At 38.7% G+C, this 13,447-nt stretch overlaps 2 protein-coding genes across 3 annotated transcripts in view; one reads left to right on the plus strand and one right to left on the minus strand.

The window, feature by feature from the left end:
• The window catches only part of exoc3 (exocyst complex component 3), a 13,815-nt gene continuing 368 nt past the window's right edge, over nucleotides 1-13,447 (minus strand). For both annotated transcript variants that reach the window (XM_037083467.1, XM_037083470.1), the window contains exons 2-16: nucleotides 12,413-12,617; nucleotides 11,042-11,261; nucleotides 10,677-10,849; nucleotides 9,100-9,312; nucleotides 7,641-7,819; nucleotides 7,272-7,388; nucleotides 6,374-6,491; nucleotides 4,066-4,191; nucleotides 3,304-3,404; nucleotides 2,885-2,995; nucleotides 2,177-2,318; nucleotides 1,961-2,083; nucleotides 1,586-1,747; nucleotides 1,373-1,494; nucleotides 1-399 (exon numbers count right to left, since the gene is read on the minus strand). In XM_037083467.1, coding sequence (XP_036939362.1) covers nucleotides 195-399; nucleotides 1,373-1,494; nucleotides 1,586-1,747; nucleotides 1,961-2,083; nucleotides 2,177-2,318; nucleotides 2,885-2,995; nucleotides 3,304-3,404; nucleotides 4,066-4,191; nucleotides 6,374-6,491; nucleotides 7,272-7,388; nucleotides 7,641-7,819; nucleotides 9,100-9,312; nucleotides 10,677-10,849; nucleotides 11,042-11,261; nucleotides 12,413-12,556 — 2,256 coding nt within the window. In that variant the 5' untranslated portion in view covers nucleotides 12,557-12,617 and the 3' untranslated portion in view covers nucleotides 1-194. The remainder of the gene's footprint in view (nucleotides 400-1,372; nucleotides 1,495-1,585; nucleotides 1,748-1,960; nucleotides 2,084-2,176; nucleotides 2,319-2,884; nucleotides 2,996-3,303; nucleotides 3,405-4,065; nucleotides 4,192-6,373; nucleotides 6,492-7,271; nucleotides 7,389-7,640; nucleotides 7,820-9,099; nucleotides 9,313-10,676; nucleotides 10,850-11,041; nucleotides 11,262-12,412; nucleotides 12,618-13,447) is intronic.
• gad3 (glutamate decarboxylase 3) overlaps nucleotides 13,158-13,447 on the plus strand; it is a 20,482-nt gene continuing 20,192 nt past the window's right edge. Inside the window, exon 1 of the mRNA XM_037084095.1 lies at nucleotides 13,158-13,167. Coding sequence (XP_036939990.1) covers nucleotides 13,158-13,167 — 10 coding nt within the window. The remainder of the gene's footprint in view (nucleotides 13,168-13,447) is intronic.

Here is a 13,447-nt window from a genome sequence, read left to right on the forward strand (position 1 = left end):
TATTTTTACAACAATAATTTTATTATTATGTTGAAGTTGACATGTGGTCAGAATGACAATACAAACAGTTAATGATAAGGGCAGAGACAGTAAAACACAGCAAGCTGCACTGAACAATTAAAAATAAATTGAGGGTCTGAAAAGGTTCATTTCTGAAGGTGCTGAAGGTGGAAACAGTGTCATTGTGATTGGCTTTATTTGAGCAGCTTTGCAGTAGCCATGGAGGTCATGGTGGTCATGGTGGTCATGGTTATGGTGGGCACAGTGATATCTTTGAAGATGGGCTGTGTCACACCAGAGTAAGAGACTTTGTTCTCACTGAGAGTCCCAATGATCATCTGGCGCATTTCCCTGCTGGCATCACCACGCACCGCCAGCAATGCCTGGATGTGCTCCTCTCTATGGACAGCAAAAAGGATAACAAACCTCAGCAAAACTTAGCCAATGTGGCATCAACATGCCATGCAACTGCCTCCTGAACACCCACATTATAACATCCATGTAGAAACTCATGCAACATTCTTTCAGGATTTGTGTAATCAATTACATTTTTTAATGCATGCATTCCATTTAGGTGTACCAGTACAGGGGTCAGGTAATGTGCATACCCGACCACCCCAACGGCTTACTGGGACAAAGGAATGAAATAAATGCTTCAAAGAAACAATGTTAATGCCAAAGAGAGGCCAAGGCAGATTCTAGACCAAGAGTCCAATACTAGAGTCAGCACATGGTACAGTCTGCTGCACGATCTGATATCAGCAACATCCTATTCATTGTTGATCTAGGACCATCACTGATACTGATCAACCCCTGTTTTGTAATGGCATAGCTTTGCAACTTGGGGTAAGAGACCAGAACAATACACACATAGGAGCAGTTATCCTTTCAATTAGGTTTTTTCACAGTCATTTAAATAAAGTCTATACATCAAATCAACCGATAGTTTCTCTTAAAGCTCCAATATACTTTGTGATTGTTTTTCTTGAAAATACAACATAACATTGTTATTTCTCTAAATGGTCTAATTATTACCAAGGTTTTTTGTTTTTTTAATACGGTTTGGACAGAAAAAAGTACATTGCATGACAATTTAAATGGTGTTCTTACATTTTGTGCTGGTGCTCCTAAGATTTTCAGAAAGAAGCACTAGTGCTACTAATGGAACAAGTTCACATTCACTACTGCAGTGGGCCTAGAGTGAGTGAGCCTCAAGTCAATGTCTTTACTGCAGAACTGAAACAGATTGTATTTTGTGAGTGTGAACAGGTGTTGATATTGTAAAGGATGACAAATTGTGATTAATAAGAGCGAACACATGGAAGATATCAGTTACTGCTGCCAGGTGAAACGGCTGTCAATGTGTGTGTACCTGATGTCAGGATATTTGGACACCAGAGTGGTGACCTCCAGAAACAGCAGTGTGGGGTCAGTCAGCTTGAACACCTCAGCAATGGCAGCAATGGCACCACAGAGCCGGTCTGTGTCTTCACCCTATACACAACAACCAACCAAATTAGCTGTGCCCATACAGCCTCAAGAGGGTTTTTCTGTAGTATAGAGATGCCATCATATGTGAACTCACAGCAGCCAGTTTCCTGAAGAGGAACTTAAACTGTTCAGCCTCGTTGATCATCCTCTCTGCTCCCTCCCTCCTCTCATCAGCGTTTTTAAAGGTGATCCTCTTCTGCATCACTGCTTTAATGTACTCCACAACCACCCTACGTAAGGCCTCGCTGGTCATCTCCTGCACACACCACAACCAACATGTTATCAGGTCATATTAACAGTCTCTGGCACCCACAGGGCTCATAGCTCTCCCCCCTAGCTATAGAACTGACAGAATGTGAAACGTGTTCCACAACTCAAGTCATAACCAACACTTCCCTTAGATTTTATACAAACTAATTAATTTTTGGTGACACCCTGCTACCATTATCATGTTCTGCTTTCATCCTACCTGATTGAAGGGCTTCTTGATCTTGTTAAAGTCATTGAAATAGTCCTCAACTGTCACACAGATGGTGTCCACAGCATGAGAGCCGGTCAGCCACTTCCTGGTCAGCAGCTCATTCAGGTGATGCTGCTCAATAAAATATAAAAGTAAAAGCAGTCATATGCATTGGCACTTCAACATAAGGTTAATATACTTCAGTCCAATTAGGGCCCTTCTTACTTCAAGGTCTAGGAAGACTTCGTCCAATAGGAACTGACATCCCTCCTTGGCCACCTCATTGAGTGTCCTCTCTATGGCTGCGTCACTGTCAGTGGGCTCTGACGACTGAGAGTACTTCCTCTTCAGACTGTTGATGGACTCTCTGAGGAATGCATTGGATGAGTCATCAATTTGAATACAGAACTCTAAAGTGTTCAATAATTAACAACTTCTGCACTATTGTATGTCTTTAGTGCTTTTCACATTGCGTGTTCATATTGCATGTTATTGTGCAAGACCTATTGTGCCTCCATATTTATAAGCCTGTGATACGGTCGATAAATCATTGTTTTTAAAATAATTGCCTGGTTTTGTAGCTATTTATTAAACTTATATCAGTGTGTAAAGGTAGGAATGGTCAAATCCGAATTAACTAAGGGTGTATCTCAGGCATCTATTCAGGGCCCTGTCAGGATCAACATTTATATCAATGACATTTCCTCATTTGAGTATGAGTAAAATGTTCCACAGATGTCTTTGCTAATAAACTGCAACACTAGTTTGTCTTTGCTAGACAAAGACCTGTACAATGAGTGATGTTGAAGCAGTTTTCTGTTGAAGCTGCTGCACTCTGAGGCCGCTACAGTCCTTTACCATTCTGCTGTTAGAGTCATCATTTTCAGAAATGTTAACTTATTGTTAATTAGATGGGGGGGAATCAGATCTTACTTGAATGTCTGGCAGTTGTTAATGATGGCTATCATGTACTGTACATAACATTGAGGAAGCTGTCTGTCTCTCAGGTGCTCTTCTTTGTAGACCACTGCCTCCTCTCTGTACCTATACACAACAACACAGTAATTATTAGAAACCAGGAAAACAAACTACTACAATATTTAATGTATAATATATTTGCATATTACCCAAATATAAAGGGGAACTCTTCTAACACATGACACCATAACTCATGGTATGATTTTACCCAGGTTTTACTGTTATTTTTCTAAGATTATTTTCATTTGACTTAAATGGAATCCTTCTTCATTGATTTGTGGTATATGAGCTGAATGATCCCACAGAGCTAAAAGGATAGGATCAAGAGACTTTTATCATATCAAAAAGAAAGTCAGAAAGTATAAAAAAGTTACCTGATAAGGAATGTGTTCATCTGTTTGAGGCAGAGCTTCAGAACTTGTTCGCGAAAATCCCCATCAATTTGTGCAGCAACTTGCAGGTTCTGCTCAAACATCTGATGAAGACCCATTAAGATAAAGAACTGAGATGAGTACTGTGGCCTCCAATACACTGTTTTCGTTCTAAGCAATAGGAAGAAATCACACAGTGGCTTTGGGGAGTATCCACACTTATTTCAATATACCATTAGTCTAAATGTATGCAAAAGTATTCAAATTAAAATACACAAATACTGTACCTTATTTACATGAGCTCAGATCATATTCTGTACCATCAAAACCAAAACGTGATCAATTTATAATTGGCATCTAAGTGATGAATTGATTCACCGTTTCAGCTCTAAAACTGACATGGCTACATGTAAGGAACATGTCTATTTACACAACCAGCACACAGAGTAACATCAGTGTTTCCCACTTATTAACTTATTTGTAGCAGTGTGCCACAGAATCATGACCGACTGCCTTTTCTTTTTTTTTTTTAAGTGCTACTTAAAAACACAGCGTATCCTTTAGGCTACATTTCCTTTCCCTGCTCTCCCTCCATTTCTCTGTCACTCTCACGCGTCTCTGAATGTGGTCAGGTGTCCTTCCTGACACCTGCGCCTCCAGCCCTCTCTTTATTCTCTTAACCTGCTTACTCATATTCAGGGTCAGGCAGAATATATTTCGTCAAATCTGTATTTCGTCTGAAGTGGCTGTGCGTTTACGTATTACCTGAAAGACGATGGCAGGCAGTGTGGTCTGGTAGTATCCGTCTTGGTCAGCTTCAGGCTCTGTTTCTTTCTGCCAGTCCTTCTTGTCAGTTTCCAGGGCCTTCCGCAGCCAGCCTGTAATATTAGACTGAACACATGGAAAAGTCAAGCAGAGAGTCCGACTCCACACTTAACAAAAGCATTGCTTCTCTGCCACAGTAACTTGGTTAACTCCTAGTCATTAAAAGTTTTGCAAATTTTTTTCTGATGGCATGTTTCTTATACTTATTTGACTTGTAACAGCCCTTTGCAGGGGAAGCTGCAATGCTGAGAGCGGTGTGACACACAGGAAGTAGCACAGTGCAATGTGTTGGTTGACATTTTAAAATTATGCATTTTTTCATATATAGACCCATTTCACACTGACCAAAAAAAACAAAAAAAAACACTTACACTTGGTAAGATTTGGCTTTTGTGTGTGTGTTTCTGAACAACTTAAACTTCTTCTGGATATATTATAATGAAGTGTATGATTTGCTGCTTTCTACTGTTGCCTGTTTTTCTGGCACACTCATGATGACAAAAAAGACACACAATGGAAAAAACAGAGAGGCAAACTCATCCACTGGCGGTGTAAGAAGAGTAAATTGCAGATTATCAGCGGGTTTACCCACATTTAAGTAACCCACATACACACTAATTTGGGTGTAAAAGTGATATAAGTGAACCAAACTCAGTCTTCTTTAAGTGGGCAAAAAAGTGGACCAACAGAAAAGAGACAAAGTTCTCAATCTGGTACATTTCAGCACTGATGGGGCCTCGGTCCTCTTTCTGTTCTCACTATAGTTCCTCTCCAGCTCCTGGAGATCTTTACTGCCATGAGCTGTGTAGTTTGATGGCTGTTGCTAAACTTATTTCAATTTAGAAGACAACAAACAAATACGCAGAGAGGATTGTTTCATATAAAATATTAAACACCAGGTTATGTTGAAAATTGAGTATTTTCAAGGGATGTATTTGAATTCAAGTATATTCCAAACCTTGAAAACGATTAAAATTAAGCATTTTTCAAAATCTTAAGACTTAGTAAGCCTACATATCCCCAATAGATAACACTATCGGCTACAGATTACTTGGCTGTTTATTTATTGCATTTACCATAAATCTCTGCCACAGCCTCAACAATTATTTTCATGCCAGTAAAAGAAGTTAAATTAGCTTATTAGCTTGGAGGAGAGAGAGGGCAAAATTTACGTGCCTAAGGCAAACCAAAATCTCAAGGCACACCAGTATTCAACATGTGTTTTCTAATCACTCTGTACATGTTTGTATCTAGCCAGTAATGCCTAATAAATATTTATGAGTATTAATATGATGAGAGAAGCTGCAATTTGGGAGCACCAAGTCCTAATCTCACCCAGGGCACCAAAAACACTTCAGCCAGCTCTGCTCTGACAGCGCTGTCAGCTGCCAGCAGGAGAAATGCTGCATGGTGCATCACTGGGATTTTATAACTTAACTATGAGCAGGATCAGTTTAACTTCCTTTGACTGTGTGGATATCTGATGTTTTCAAATGACAGATGCGGGGTGTTGAAACTTGGGTCTGAGGCTGTGGGTAAAACACACTCATACAGACTGATCGAAGTTAAATGTAGCGCTGAACTAAAAAAAAAAACTACTAAACAGGATCATTCCATCCCAGCTCACCCAAAATCTAGAACTTTCCCCAGTTCATGTGATGAATTTTCTTGAATTTCTTTTTTTTTATAAAAAATCCTGTTCAAACATCTATCAAATTCATGCCAGCATGCAAAATTCTACAGCTGTACTTCAAATAATAACTTAAGATTTTTTTATGTTTGCTCTTCTGAGCTAAATTTCAGCATTTTTGTGATAATTTGTGCGTTTAATCTGATCCTCGTCGCTTATTTTTTACTACATTGGGTTGAAATTTGTCCTGAACATCCATGCCTTTGACTTCCTGTCATTATTTTATCATGTAACAACCATGTAAATTAATACATGTTGTTCCTTCTTCACTGTCTATCTGGAGAAATGTAGTTTCCTCCTCACAGAAGGCACAGTGTACCCAGACTGCACAATTTAAGGATAATCCTAACCTTGAAAACATAATGGTTCAAATGAAACACTTCCCTAAGTTACTGTGACTGGCTTGAGCAGGATGAGCAGGTCTATTGTCAGTACAGTGGCCATAATCTGATTATGTGGGGATTCCCAGCTAAATTAAGGCAGGTGTAATGTGTATCAAGACTACAGGCTAATTAAATTGAATGGGGCATCCATTAGTGTTTCTATTAGTGTGCTCACTGTAAAGGTCTTGACATATTTGCTGAGCAGGTCGTCCACCACATCCCGAGGCAGCAGTGGTTCCAGTTGGTTGATGTCACACTCTGAAAGGAGCTCTGGATGGCCCATCATCTCCGCACTGAAAGAGAAAATAATTGACAGGTTAATCAACACTGAAAAAAACCCAAAAATGCTAGTTGCAGCCCTAATTGCATCTAAACAAGTTTTACAACAACATAAACAGCAGACTGCAACTCTACATGCAGCAGGTAAATCAAGCAAAAAAAACCTGTACACGCTAATTTTGGTGTGAAAGCGGTTTAACACACAGTTACTTTAACACGTCAACCCAGATTGATTTGTACAAGATTTGTTCTCGACTTCACAGCTCCCTGCTGACACTGCAGAACCATGTATCATAGTTTTGTCTTTGTGTGAAAATAATAATAAAAACTCAATCTTTATTTGTATAGCACCTTTTATCAAAGGGATGCATTTCAAAATACTGCAGCTGCCTCAAAGCCCAACAATGTGATTAGCAATCAGCTGATGGTAATAACATATTACCGTCCAACCCTTGTAACAAATTAATTTGGAAATGAGAATTCTTTTCCTTTAATGTATACTATTATCAGGCAAAAGGGTTTCACTTATACCCTACCGAGGTCAACGTAGAGACAGCACAAAAGCAACGACTACACAGTCTCATCATAAATGATTGACGGGGAGGTGTCATGGAAAATAAGCTTGGAATTCACTTCATTTTGGCTGCTGTAGTTGCTCCAAAACGGGCTACATACTGTACACAAAACACCCATGGTCAGAGCAACCCAAATTACCACTAACAGCTTGTGTCCATCTTCCAAATGATAAATGTCCCACAGTTAACACAACAGACAGAGCTTGTTTCTGCGTGTACCTCTTATATGTGTTGAGGACCCAGGTTAGCAAGGAGACAATCTCATTAGCCTCCAAGTCCTCAGAGGCCAGTTCTTTGACACGAGTGGACACAGCAATGTGGTAGAGACCGAAAAACCTGAAACACACACACATAGATGGAGGCAAACACTCATCTGAAGTGTTCAATTACAATGGGAATAAACACTTGTTCTGGTGGCACACTTGGATACTTTGTCATGAGAGCATGAATATGTAGCTTTCATTTCCATTTAACATTTTTCCAAAATTCACAGTACACATGCACATTCCCTCAGGGGTGCCTGAATGGGGAAGGACAATAAGTGGACCAAAAACTCAATCTTGTGTTTGACAGCCAGATTGATGTTACCTGTTGAAAGTGTTGTAGTGTGGGGGGAAGCACTGCACCATGAGGTTCTTGACAACAATGAGGTCATCCAGAACATATTTTCTGGTTATTTCTAGAAGACGAACCAGCCACATTTTATCCGCCTCTCGCGTCACTGACTGGGTGCCTTCAATTCGGGTGCTCACTGTGGCCTCCAACACCTACAACAGAGGCAGATCCAAGACTTTGAGAAAACGCTGAAGAGTTCAGGGGTTGAGTCTGTGATGTTGGCCAGACCACCTCTTACTGAGATAAGGGCAACTAAAACTTTGTCTGTTCCACAGCACATCAAATTAAATCTCATGATTAACTCTTTAATGTTTTGCGTAATGTAATTTGAGATTTCAACATTTAAGTGTTAACTGTTCCATCAGGGATGTAATCATTACAGATCTTGATGGTCTGACTATAGTCTGAGGAGAAATCACAGCTTCACAACTATAAAATACCAGCTAGAGCAGTCAGATAAATGTATTAGCAAGAAGAAGCAACATCAGTTGCTGTTAGATTTTATATATTTATGCCAAGAATGTCATTAAAAATCCTTCACTTAATTAAGACATACAAGAGGTGTTCAGGGGGCAGAACTATACAGGCACAGCAGAGGTAAAATATGCAAAAAGGACATTCTGAATCACAGTGGTATATCATTAAAGTAAAACCAAAAAAGTCTATTTCTTCATTCAAATCCTGATATATCAAGGCATCAAATGTAAAGATCCAGTCTCCCTCTAATGAGATACCCTCCATTTTCAAAAGCCTATTATTGTCATTATGATATTATAGAAATGGTGAGCCATAGGGTTATCTAAGTTGTTGCTGTCTTTGTTGATGGAATATTTATGCACCCCCACTCTGTTCCTCTTAGTATGTCCTATGTAAAAACAGAATATGGACAGGTGAGGCTGCAATTAATAAACTGTTAACTTTTATATACCTCCCTTTACTTGTAATCTACTAAGTCTTTCAGTTGTAGGAGATTCAAACAATGATTACAGGTAGTCATGCACTTAGAAGTCCTGGTGGGCTCCATTCCTAGCAGGAATATAACTTTGAGAAAGTCTATCTTTAAGGGAGGGGTCTCGTTCATGGTAGACATTACCTTAATACATCCAAGTCTGAAGCAGACCTAAGACCTTTTCTGTATTATTGATTTCATTTTCTTATCATTTGATGTACTCATGAGTTTTGTTTACTTGATGATATAACTACCACTGTGATTATGACGCCCTGAGGAAGACCCAGTAAAGTCCAAAACCGGTCAGTGTTTTTTCTCCTATGTTATTTTTACTCTTATATACCATAATTAACTACAAACAGTATGCCCTTTTTAACAGCATCCTTGAGCTCAGTGCGAAGGTCCCCAAAGTAAGACTATGTGCTTTCTCTTTCTTTCTAAGTATTTCACAGTATTACTCTAGAACTTCATCACTCCTCTTACCTCGAACATTTTGTCTTTCCACCGTTTGGGTCGCCCAGGTGGGATGAACCCGGTCTGCTTCTTACGGTCAACCATACGCCGATCTATCTTCTCTTCCCGCTCAATGATTCGAACTACAGACACCAGCATGGTGGGGTCACGACGGACCGTTACCATGGACCGCTGCAGTACCATCCACAACTGTTTAGCCAGCTCATCAGACAACCCCTGAACCTGGAAGGGAAAAAGAAGACATTAAAAACTAACTGCCTTAAAGCTATGACTTTTGTGGTTACATAAAAACTAAAACTGTCTTTAACAGAATACAACTCTATTGTCTGCCAGAGAGGTAAAAAATAAATTGCAATGAGACATACCAACAAACGGATATTGTCAAAAGGAGGAGACTGGTTTAAACAGCTTTTATTAGTACATTATGTTAGTGTCACCAATTTAGTATCCGACCAAATGTGAAATATGGTCACAATCTCCCCTTCTGTTCCTGAGTTTATTATTTTCTAATATAAAATGTCATCATTTCATCATTTGTCCTGTTAGACATGTGTGTGGAATTTGTCTCATCACTTGAATTATGGCTAAAAAAGTGTTTTGTGAGGCACAAAAGAGAAATGGTATAAAACCACAAATAAGCTGCTCATAATGTACCACAGTCACACAAATAAGAAAAATCTTATCCAGGGTGAATTCTTCATAACTACGCAATTTCATAAACCTCCTGGAACAATATCACATGCTGTGCCAGTAGAAGTGATGAGGGAATCACCTGTAAGCATAAGGTATATGTCACATTCCCCACTCTGCTGAAATCACCAACACTATTTTCATTCACTTACTAACTAATTATGTCTACTTTGTTTGGTTATCATCAAAAACACTTCTGCACATCTCTGCATGATTCTTTTCACATAAGAGGTCAGATTATCCCACCGAGAGCCACCGAAAGACTGGTTATATGAAACAATTGTTGAATTTGGATGGTAGCTTAACGGTGATTCCAAATGTGCAGCAATGGAATTGATTTGGTACAGAGTGGTTACATATGATATAACTACCTTGTTTAACTGATAAGTGCTGTGGGAATATGCACTGATTATTTATTTATTGTTTATCAAAGTGAAAATACAGAGATACATTATTATTATTATTATTATTATTATTATTATTATTATTATTATTACTGTGATTATGATTATTATCATTATTATTATTATTGTTGTTGTTGTTATTATTATTATTATTATTATTGTTATTATTATTATTATTATTATTATTATTATTATTATTATTATTATTATTATTATTATTATTATTGGGAAGAAGAGAAATGAAGAATACGGCCTGTATCTTACATAACTTTGTTCCAAATAAAGGTTTGGTTCTCTTTGCTGTTGAGGAATAGATGACACTATAAGCCGAAGACATACTTGAAATGCAAGACATTAACAGCAGTGGTTTCAGACCATCAAACTCACTGGTTTGGGTGCATGTATCAGAATCTGTATCTGGGCTAAGATAAAGGTCAGTTTGGCTCATCTCTATAGATGTTGATGTCACAACTCTTCATCAATTGAACTCACATCTTCAAAATAGATAGAGATGAGGTTCATGTCACTTGTGTTCTTGCTGTCCATGCGGTACTGCTCATACATGAGATCATCACGGGAACACTCCAGCTCCATCAGCTTCCTGTGAGCCTGCAGCAGCTCTGCCTGCTCGATCAGCTGCTGCGTGTCTGCCACAATCTCTGGTACTATAAAACACACAGAGTACCAAGAGCACGAGTAAGCAGGAAGAAACCTCATCTGAAATACAGTCAAAACAGTCAAAACTTTTCCTTCCAATAAGATAAGATTGAGTTTAACTTAATGGACAGCTTGCTGTTGAAAACCGGTCCATTGCTTTAGTGACACTACATTGTCTGTGATCTTTGAACTGATCTTACCAGAGAAAATGTTTTTAAGGTTTTCCACAGCAGAGGCCAGCTGACTATGTTGGACTACTGCATCCTTTACATCTTTCAGGTTCTCGATGGTGTTGATACTCTGCCTCCAGTCCTTACTCACATCAGCCAGTGAGCTCTGGATGTCTTTGACGTCCAGCAGGGCACTGTGTAGCTGGGTGAGTCCAGTGCGAACACCATCTAGCTGGGACTGAATGGCTGCCTGGAGGAAATCAGGCCCCATCAAGGGAAAGATATTATAAGGCAGGGATCTCTACCTAAACAATAACAAATGTTTACAAATGAAGTTAATTTGCACCAAAGGCTGACATATTGGGAGTCCAGTGATTCTAAATTACTAAATTAATCAAACACATTCCTGTAGTCTCAAGTTGAAGCCAGATCAGAAGTCTAGTCCAAAACAAAAACAAATTGTTTTGACATTTAGAAGTGTTTCCCATCAGACTAAACATACACAGATTTATGCATAGAACCTGACTATCTGATAAATTTAAAGGGGAACATGATGACAAATTGCTATTTACTAGAAACATTACTCTGCCAGAACCAGAGGAAAAGCTAATATATGAATAGTTAGACACAGGGTGTGATTTATAAAATAAAAGAATAAAGAAAGGGGGTGGGGTGGGGGCCTTTGGGGAACTGAACCACAGTGTGCCTTTAAAGACTATGACTTCCTGTTGCAGTTGTTAATGCAACATTTATAACTTAATTGTGGACTTATAATAATGATACTAATAATTAAAAGTAATTCAGAAATCAATGTAACCACTGCATTTGCAGAAGCTCTCCAATATATTTATATAAAGTGAATCATCAGATTAAATCAGTTAGTCATATCTTTTTTACTAAACCTACTTTCTTTAATGAATACAAATTTTGGTGCTTTTAGATTGTTATTAGACTGTGCTCTTAATGTGTGCAGCAAGCTGTAGAGTAAAACATGTTATGAATTTTGGAAATTGTTACATCTTTCTCTGTTTTCAATATATGCATTTATTTATATAAATGTAGTTATTGGAAATGTTTGGATGACACAGAAACCGTTAAGCCTTGATGTAACGAGGCGCTTCTGTAACCTCCATCAACCATGCTTATTACATGAATCAACCACCATTTTAATAATCATTACTGATAATTAATAAAAAAAATAAAAAAAGCTTCTGATGATTGGTGAAGAATAACTGCATTTATAAATGTTATTAAAATTATTATCTTTGGGGTTTGGACTGCTGACATTTATATGGATTTTTGTGAGACTTTACAATTTTTGCTGAATAGAACAATAAAAGAATGGTAGTGTAAACTGAAAGAGTTTCAACCCAGCTGTACTGTAATGTAATGTCACCTCACCTTCAGTCTAGCCTCTACAGAGGCCTTTTTGCGGGCCTCTCTTCTTCTGTACTGCTCCACTTTGTCCAGCTGGTCCGATCGCTGCAGCATCCCTGCCACGCGCTGCACTGCCGTGGCAACCGCCTCCCGACTCGTCTCCTCCATAATGTTGCTCTGTTGTATAAGCACCAGGTTTATCCAATGGCTTTATGCAAACACTCTTGAGCTGAAAGAAAAAATATATAGACCATCACAAGTCTCTCTCTGAGCTGAATGATTAAACACTTGTAATCCTCCTGCACATCCATCACATACTGAAATATTCTGGTGAACGTCGAGACATAACTTTTTGTCCAAATGTAACACTTTTACAGGATGACACACATGTAATTTTTGTTGCATTGATAACTGAAAGGGCATTGATTCAAAAGATGTCTTTCTCTCTCTTGAATTGGCGATGTGAAACCAATAAAGACAAAAAATAAACTGATCTGGTGCATATTTAGAGCAAATACGAAATATCAGCTTTACTTTAACAACAAGCAACGATGTGTGTTACAAGGTTACAGTTATTTCTGCTGTGACAGTTTGGCAAAAGAACCCACATCAAAAAGATGTTTAAAGGCCCATTCGATAAAAAGGGGCATCGGGGCAACTGCAACAAACGTGGAAATCTCAGTATTTAATTCATTCTGAAGATGAAGAGGATGTCTGACGTTCATTCCTGTCACACCAAATGCACATGACACTCATTTCTCCGGTTAATATGGAACCCTGTAAAACATGTGACCGGGGGCGCATAAAAGCACATCACTAAGACTCAAACTGTCTTAAATTTACATCGAGCGATTCAGCTGTCAATCATCGTTAGCTGACGCAAAATGGCCTAGCTAGTTAGCAACTGGGTTACAGTGTGATGAAGTAAAGACAGCTAACGAGCTAACGTTATGTTGGCGTAGTTGTTGGTAGTTGACAGGTAGTTAATAGCAGCCGGACAAGCTATAAACCACAACATATACGTTAACAGGTCAAATGAAACATTAGCACCCTACAACT

Source organism: Acanthopagrus latus, chromosome 21 (assembly GCF_904848185.1).
Source record: "Acanthopagrus latus isolate v.2019 chromosome 21, fAcaLat1.1, whole genome shotgun sequence".
Classification (NCBI taxonomy): Eukaryota; Metazoa; Chordata; class Actinopteri; order Spariformes; family Sparidae; genus Acanthopagrus; species Acanthopagrus latus.